Source organism: Salvia miltiorrhiza, chromosome 2 (genome assembly GCF_028751815.1).
Source record: "Salvia miltiorrhiza cultivar Shanhuang (shh) chromosome 2, IMPLAD_Smil_shh, whole genome shotgun sequence".
In the NCBI taxonomy this organism is placed as follows: domain Eukaryota; kingdom Viridiplantae; phylum Streptophyta; class Magnoliopsida; order Lamiales; family Lamiaceae; genus Salvia; species Salvia miltiorrhiza.
Genome location: NC_080388.1, coordinates 51,721,036 through 51,728,716, shown reverse-complemented (window position 1 = coordinate 51,728,716; position 7,681 = coordinate 51,721,036). Strand labels below are relative to the sequence as shown.

At 33.6% G+C, this 7,681-nt stretch overlaps 1 protein-coding gene across 1 annotated transcript; it reads left to right on the top strand.

Annotated features, from left to right (window-relative positions):
• The first annotated feature begins 2,814 nt into the window (after window positions 1-2,814).
• Window positions 2,815-4,646, top strand: LOC131010096 (uncharacterized). Its single transcript, XM_057937495.1, has 2 exons — window positions 2,815-4,091; window positions 4,165-4,646. The coding sequence occupies exons 1-2, from the start codon at window positions 3,951-3,953 to the stop codon at window positions 4,513-4,515; spliced, it is 492 nt and encodes a 163-aa protein (XP_057793478.1). The 5' UTR covers window positions 2,815-3,950; the 3' UTR covers window positions 4,516-4,646.
• The last annotated feature ends 3,035 nt before the right edge of the window (window positions 4,647-7,681 follow it).

Below are 7,681 nucleotides of genomic sequence, written 5' to 3'. Positions count from 1 at the left end.
TCAAACTAAATTAGTGTATTCTCCATTGTACCTATAATACATAACTAGATGGATATTCGAGCATACTCTAGATGCATATTCGAACATACTCCCCCCTTCGTCAAAAGTATGACATTTCTTGTGAGTACAAATTTTAATAATATGAGTGGTGATTTTAATGTAGTGGAGAAATGATCACTATTTTATAAAATAAGTGGTTGAAATTGAATTAAGGGTAATTTTTTTGTAAATAATGAGTATTTGTAAAAATAAAAGATAAGGAAAAAAATGTGGATCATATTCTAAAAAAGAAAGTGTTATACATTTTGTAGACGTCAAAAATGATAAAATATCATATTTTTCGCAGACGGAGCGATATTAATTTTGGATCTTGATATACTCTCCCTTCGACCCTAAAATGCATACACATTTGATAATAATATTGATTTTAAAGTAATTTATCGAGTGTTTGTGAATAGAATAAGAGTCATAGTTTTCTTGTAGTAATAAAGTAATGCTGTGAATGTCGTATGAGTGGAATTTGAGTGGAACTTACAATGGCGAATATAGTAAATAAAAGAAAATATTGAACAATAGATTAAAACATGTCTAAATTGGAGCAAAAAATTTAAACTAACAACTAACATAAAAAAAAAACTTAAAAATAAGACGCTTACAATATTACCCTTCAGATATAAAAAATTAAAAATTATCCTCTTTAATTTACCTTCACATTCACCATCTCTCACTTTTATTTACTAAATTTGTTGCCGCTAGATCACTGATGTGTTGCCATCGCGCCGCTGCCATCTCCAATTCTAAGTCGTAACTGTGTTGTTGCTTCCGGTTGGGAATTGATCCTCATATTGTAAAATCTCACCCCGATTTCTAGATTTCCTGCCCGTCAACGCCTAAATTCACATTACCACGCCGCCGTCTCCAATGCTGAGTGGCAGTCGCGTCACCACCTCCGGTTATGAGAAGTTGTTCTAAAATTTACAAGTGAATAACTAGTGTTGGATGTGAATTTTAGTTTTAGAACTATAATTCACAACTATGAATAGTCTTAGCTGTGAATTTAGGTTTTAAAGCTAAAATTTACAACTAGGAACAATTGTAGTTGTGAATTTTAATTTTAAAGCTAGACTTCACAACCAAGATTATTAATGGTTGTGAATTCGAGTTTTAAATATAGGATTTACAACTACGAATAGTCTTGATTGTAAATGTCTCAGTTGTGGATTCGAGTTTTAAATCTAGAATTCACAACTAGAAATAATTTTGGTTGTAAATTATACAATTTTAACATATATTCACGACTAACCAGTATTTCAGTTGTGAATTTATCGACTTAGTTGTAAATTCATCGAATTAGTTGTAAATTCACCGAGTTAGTTGTGAATTCAAGAATATTAACAATAAGGAGGCAACAAAATTCACATAGAAAAGCTTTTCTCTGTCGTAGCCTCTCATTAGCGATGCTGACGCCTCTCTTAGTTGACATTTTCAGTGCCTTGGCCGATAAAAAAAATGATAAGATTGTCATCACCGTCATTCTCGTACAATGCATAGCCACTGCCTCTCATCACGAACGACGGTGCCGCTTCTTTTGGATGCTGCCACCATGAAGAGGTGAGGAAGAAGAATTCACAATTAGGAAGAAGAATTCACGGTTAGAAAAAAATTAACAGTTTTAGTTGTGAATTTTAATGTTGTTTTAAAATTCACAACTAAAAATTCTAATGTTGTTTTAGAATTCACAACTAAATATTAAGTTTTAGTTGTGAATTTTTTTTAAGCTATAATTCACAATCAATATTATTTTACAGTTTGGAAGTAAAAATTAATGGTAGGAGCAAAATTATCTTTTTACACGCAAACTAATTAATTTTTTAGTTTTTTTTAAATGTTATCTTTTTATCTTATTATATGAGAATGGATAATATTGTATGTTGCCTTTAATATTGAAAATATTAATTGATGAATTATGTGGGATATACTTATTAAAATAACAAATAAATATATTTTGAAAATGAGTCAAACATGAAATATACACATGTATTTCGGAGACATAGCTAATACTTCCTCTGTCCTCATAAAATATATCTAATTTTTCATTTTCGTCTGTCCTCATAAAATGCATCCAATTATTTTTAAAGTTTTACACTCACAATAGAGTGGGACCTTTACTCCACTCACAACACATTCTACTATTTTATTAAAACATGTGTCATTCAGAAATGAATACTTTTTACAAGGATGAATGAAATATTTATTAACAACAGTCATCTAACCACCTGAGATGAGATTTCTCTAAAATAAATATTTCATCGGTCCATGAAACATCTTTCTAATTTATTTTGGTAAATAATTTAATTATCAACCTTACAATTTTCATATATTTACAAACGTTATCATCAATGGACCAATCACTTTCCAAAATGATTCTATTAATATCACTATTTTTTTCTAATTTGTGGAATTTTTAGTTCACTCATTAAATATACAATTAATTTTTCTTAAAACTTGTGTCGCTTTCCTTTAAAAAAATGTTTCATGAACATATAAAATTTTGAAATTCAAATACTAAAATAAATTATTCTCTTTGTCCATAAAAAATAATTTTAAAATTGAACGATACAAATTCTAATAAAAATACTTCATCCGTCCTATAACAAGTGTCATACTTTCCTTTTTGAGTTGTCCCCCAACAAGCATTCTCTTTCTAAAATAAGAAAGTGTGTTCCACCATTTTTTACCTTTTAATTATCTTTACTTTAATTTTATTCCTCTCACAAAACAAAAGTAAGCTCAACCACTTTTTATTTTGGGAGAAAGACACAAGTAACCAAAATGACATAGTTTAGGACTTATATAGCCACCACTTATAATACATGACTTTAGGGGTCAAAACCCATTGAAAAGACAAAACAACCCTTACTTATAACTAAATAAAAAAAAAAAAAAAACTAAAATAAATCTTAACTTACAAAATATAAAATAAAACAAAATAAAAATCTGGAATTTGACTTAACAATTAAAAAGAAAAAAAAGAAAGGAAAAAGCCCTAAAGAAATTAAATCTCCCTGCGCTTCTTCTTCTTCCTCAAATCAAATCTTTTGTGCTTCTTCTTCTTCCAATGAATCACCAGCGGAATCTTCTTCCAAATCTTTTGACTTTCCCTTCTTGCGGAAACGAAATCTCCACCTGCGGCGGCGACCTTCCTCTCTAGCGCAGCGGCGGTGACGAGCTTCCTCTCCAGCGGCAGCGACAGCAGCAGCAGCGACCCTGCCTAGGGTTTTTGCGGAACGGCGGCGGCGACTCGGCGGACTCCAGCGCAGCGGCGGCAACGAGCTTCCTCTCCAGCGGCAGCGACAGCAGCAGCAGCGACCCTGCCTAGGGTTTCTGCGGAACGGCGGCGGCGACTCGGCGGACTCCAGCGCAGCGGCGGCGACAAGCTTCCTCTCCAGCACAGCGGCAGCGACGAGCTTCCTCTTAGGCTTAACTATCCTCTCTCACTCTCCAAAAAACTTGCGAAAAAGAATGTCTGAGCAGCAGAGTAATCCTCCTACGGAAGCAGAGCAAGCCACCACTTCCGCCGGAAGACCATCAGCGGCGGCGGAAGACGAGCAACAACTAGAAGTGCCTTCGGACAGTAGAATAGATGAAGTGAGTTATGAATTTTTTTTCTTAGTTGCAGTTAGGTTATTACTCGTTCAATTACATTTGGGAGTTCTAATTTGAGTATTTGATGTTGTTTTGATGATATGTGTTACAATGTATGTGGTTTTTGAATTGATTTATATTGCAAATTTGCAATTGATCCAGTGAAATTGGTTATACACACTTGATTACACAATTGGTGCATTAGGGCATCACCGAGGGGCTGTCGACAAGCAGTACTTGTCTCAGTATAGGCTTCGTGTTGTCGTCGGATATTTTCTGTTACTGTTTGATATTTACATATTTAGATGGTATTGCATAGTGAGTTTGAAAAACTCCACGGACCAAAGCCGAGTGGAGTTCATATTGGTGTGAAAAGCCTATACAATTATTGGACTCCACCGAAGGGATTGGTGACAGACGTGAGTGAATGGGGGAAGGCGAAACAGGTATGTATCTCTAATGCTTTGTCAATTTTTTTTATCATTGAAATACTAACACAAATTCCTATATGTAATGTAGGTCATTATCATATGTAATGTCGGTCGTCGTCATTGGGTCATCGTCCGTGTACTATTGCACGAATGGATTGTAGAGTTGTACGATTCTTTGGCCTTCAAGTACGACACTGAGGTCGGGGTTTCATTAGCCGCTCGGACTTCGGAATTGAAGCTTATTACTCGTCTTCTTCCCCGACTCTTGAGAAAGGCAGGTTACTGGCAGCATCACGATTCCAGACTGGAGCAACTGTACGAGATTTCATTGACCGTGATGCCTTCGCGTGATCAATTTTTTCAGACGGACTCGGTTAGTTGCGGCCCCTTTTGCACCATGATACTTGATCGTCTCTTGACGCGCACAAAGCATCACTGAGGGGCTATCGACGAGACGTACTTGTCCCAGTATAGGCATCGTGTTGCTCGTCGGATATTTTCTCTTACTATTTGATATTTAGATTGGATGTTGAACTCTGCTTTGGATTGTGGGCTGTTTTTGTGTACGTATTTAGCTACTGTGTACGTATTTAGCTACTGTGCACATATTTTGAATTTATCAATTATGCATTTATTACATCATTTGTGCTAATTAACTGTGCACGAATTTTCAAGTGTGTACGAGTCTTCAACTATTTTCGAATTTTCATTTGTATTAATTGTATTAACTGTGGTCAAATTGAATGAACTAGGTACTAATTAATTAAGAAAATTAAATAACATGTGTACAAATTGGATGAACTGTGCATGAATTTTCAGCTGTGTACCAAATTCTCAAGTGTGTTCGAGTCTTCCACTGTGCACGAATTTTCATCTGTATTAATGGAATTAACTGTGTACAACTTGGATGATCTGTGTACTAATTAATTAAGGAAATCAAATTACATGTGTACAAATTGAATAAACTGTGCACCAATTTTCATTTGTGTACCAAATTCTGAAGTGTGTACGATTCTTCAATTGTGTAAAATAGTGCACAATGACAATACACAATTTAATGCATACACATTTGTGGGCTAACTATCCTTTAAACGGGGCATATTTTGATAATTGAGATGCAGTTAGGTGAAATTAAGTATTTAAAATGTATTAGTAAACATTATATTCAATATAATGAGTTAATTGTGTTCATAACCATCACTTGCTCAAACATATTGAACATATATCACATATAACTTAAGTATAGTAAGTGTATATGTTAGTGTACATATAATAGCATCTTAGTAATTTACACGTGTTTCATTAAAAACAAGTATTCAATTTGATTTGTTAACCATTGAAATTAACTTAGAATGTTCAAGTTCTTAATTTCCATTGCCCAAACGCCCTCAAATCGGCCAAAAGGAATAGTTATACGGTGTACAATGACAGTGCACAATTATAGTACACAGTCGAATGCATACACAGCTGCGGGCTAACTACCCTTTAAACGGGGCATATTTTAGTAATTGAGATGCAATTAAGTGAAATTAAGTATTGAAATGTATTGGTAAACATTATATTCAATAAAATGAGTTAATTGTGTTCATATCCATCACTCACTCAAACATATTGAACATATATCATATGTAACTTAAGTGTAGTAAGTGTATATGTTAGTGTGCATATAATAACATCTTAGTAATTTACACGTGTTTCATTAAAAACAAGTATTCAATTTGATTTGTTAACCATTGAAATTAACTTAGAATGTTCAAGTTCTTAATTTCCATTGCCCAAACGCCCTCAAATCGGCCAAAAGGAATAGTTATACGGTGCACAATGACAGTGCACAATTATAGTACACAGTCGAATGCATACACAGCTGCGGGCTAACTACCCTTTAAACGGGACATATTTTAGTAATTGAGATGCAATTAAGTGAAATTAAGTATTGAAATGTATTGGTAAACATTATATTCAATAAAATGAGTTAATTGTGTTCATATCCATCACTCACTCAAACATATTGAACATATATCATATGTAACTTAAGTGTAGTAAGTGTATATGTTAGTGTGCATATAATAGCATCTTAGTAATTTACACGTGTTTCATTAAAAACAACTATCCAATTTGATTTGTAGACCATTGAAATTAACTTAGGATGTTCAAGTTCTTAATTTCCATTGCCCAAACGCCCTCAAATCGGCCAAAAGGAATAGTTCTACGGTGCACAATGACAGTGCACAATGATAGTACACAGTAGAATGCATACACAGTTATCTGGTGCACAATAACAGTCGCACAAATAGAGTACACAGTTGAATGCATACACAATTGCCGCCAACACTATCTCTTCACGACGCTTGTCGACGACCTCATCATCTGAAGACTCATCATCGGAAGACACTATCTGAGCATGCGCGTCTACTGTGTACGCATTATAGTCAAGTGTGCTCAAAATATATACTCCCTCCGTCCCACTAAAGTTGGCTACATTCGTTTCGGCACGGGAATTAAGGAGTTGTAGATTAGTATTTTAAGTGTGTAGTTAATAAAGTATAAAAGTAATAAAGTAAGAAATAGAAGGTGATAAAGTGAGAGAGAGAAGGTAATAAAGTGATAAAGTAGGATAGAGGATGTGATAAAGTATGAGAGAGAGAAGGTAATAAAGTGATAAAGTAGGAGAGAGAATGTGATAAAGTAGGAGATAGAATGTGATAAATATTTCCATTTTAGGAAAGTGGCCAACTTTAGTGGGACGCCCAAAATGGAAATGTAGCCAACTTTAGTGGGACGGAGGGAGTATTATAATAATAATAAATAAATAAATATGTAACTTAATTAATAAAAAATTAAATAATATGATTAATTAGTAATTTAATTAACTAGATAAATTAACAAAGTTAAATATTAATTAAATTTTAATAAGAAATAATTAAGATAATTCATTAATAATATGTCAACTGTGTATATAGTCAAATGTGCACAACATTTATACGGTTGATTTTGATCAAACGTGTACAAATAGAATCATTTATTGGATGCAACTGTGTTTATGTTTATTTTATATTTTTCACACTCAATGTGGTCTTAGACGTGAAAAAAACAAAATTTTATCATACAAGACAATAAATCTCATTTTATATCAATATATTCTTAACTGTGTCATTTACATATACAACACAGTCAACATAAACACACTACGCAATTTAGCTCAACTGTGTAGCTAAGAACACCTTCATATCTCCCAACCGTGTCTTCAAAATCAAGCATTTATTTTAGATTTTTCACACTCAACGTGGTCTTAGACGTGAAAAAACTAAATTTTATCATTACACAACAACAAATCTCGATTTTGATTCCAATATATTCTTAACTGTGTCGTTAATCCCTCGTACTAGATTATCATAGGATAACAAACCCACATGCATGTATAAAAGAACCTCGTCCCCACCTATGTAATCGGATCTCTCCCAATGACCACCATGGCGAATTGCTACACGTCTTGACGACATATCTGCAAAAGAAGTGCATATAAATTAGTAAATGTGTTTTCAACTGTGCACAACAATTAAAATCAACTGTGTACGCATTTTAGTCAAGTGTGCGCAAAATAAATA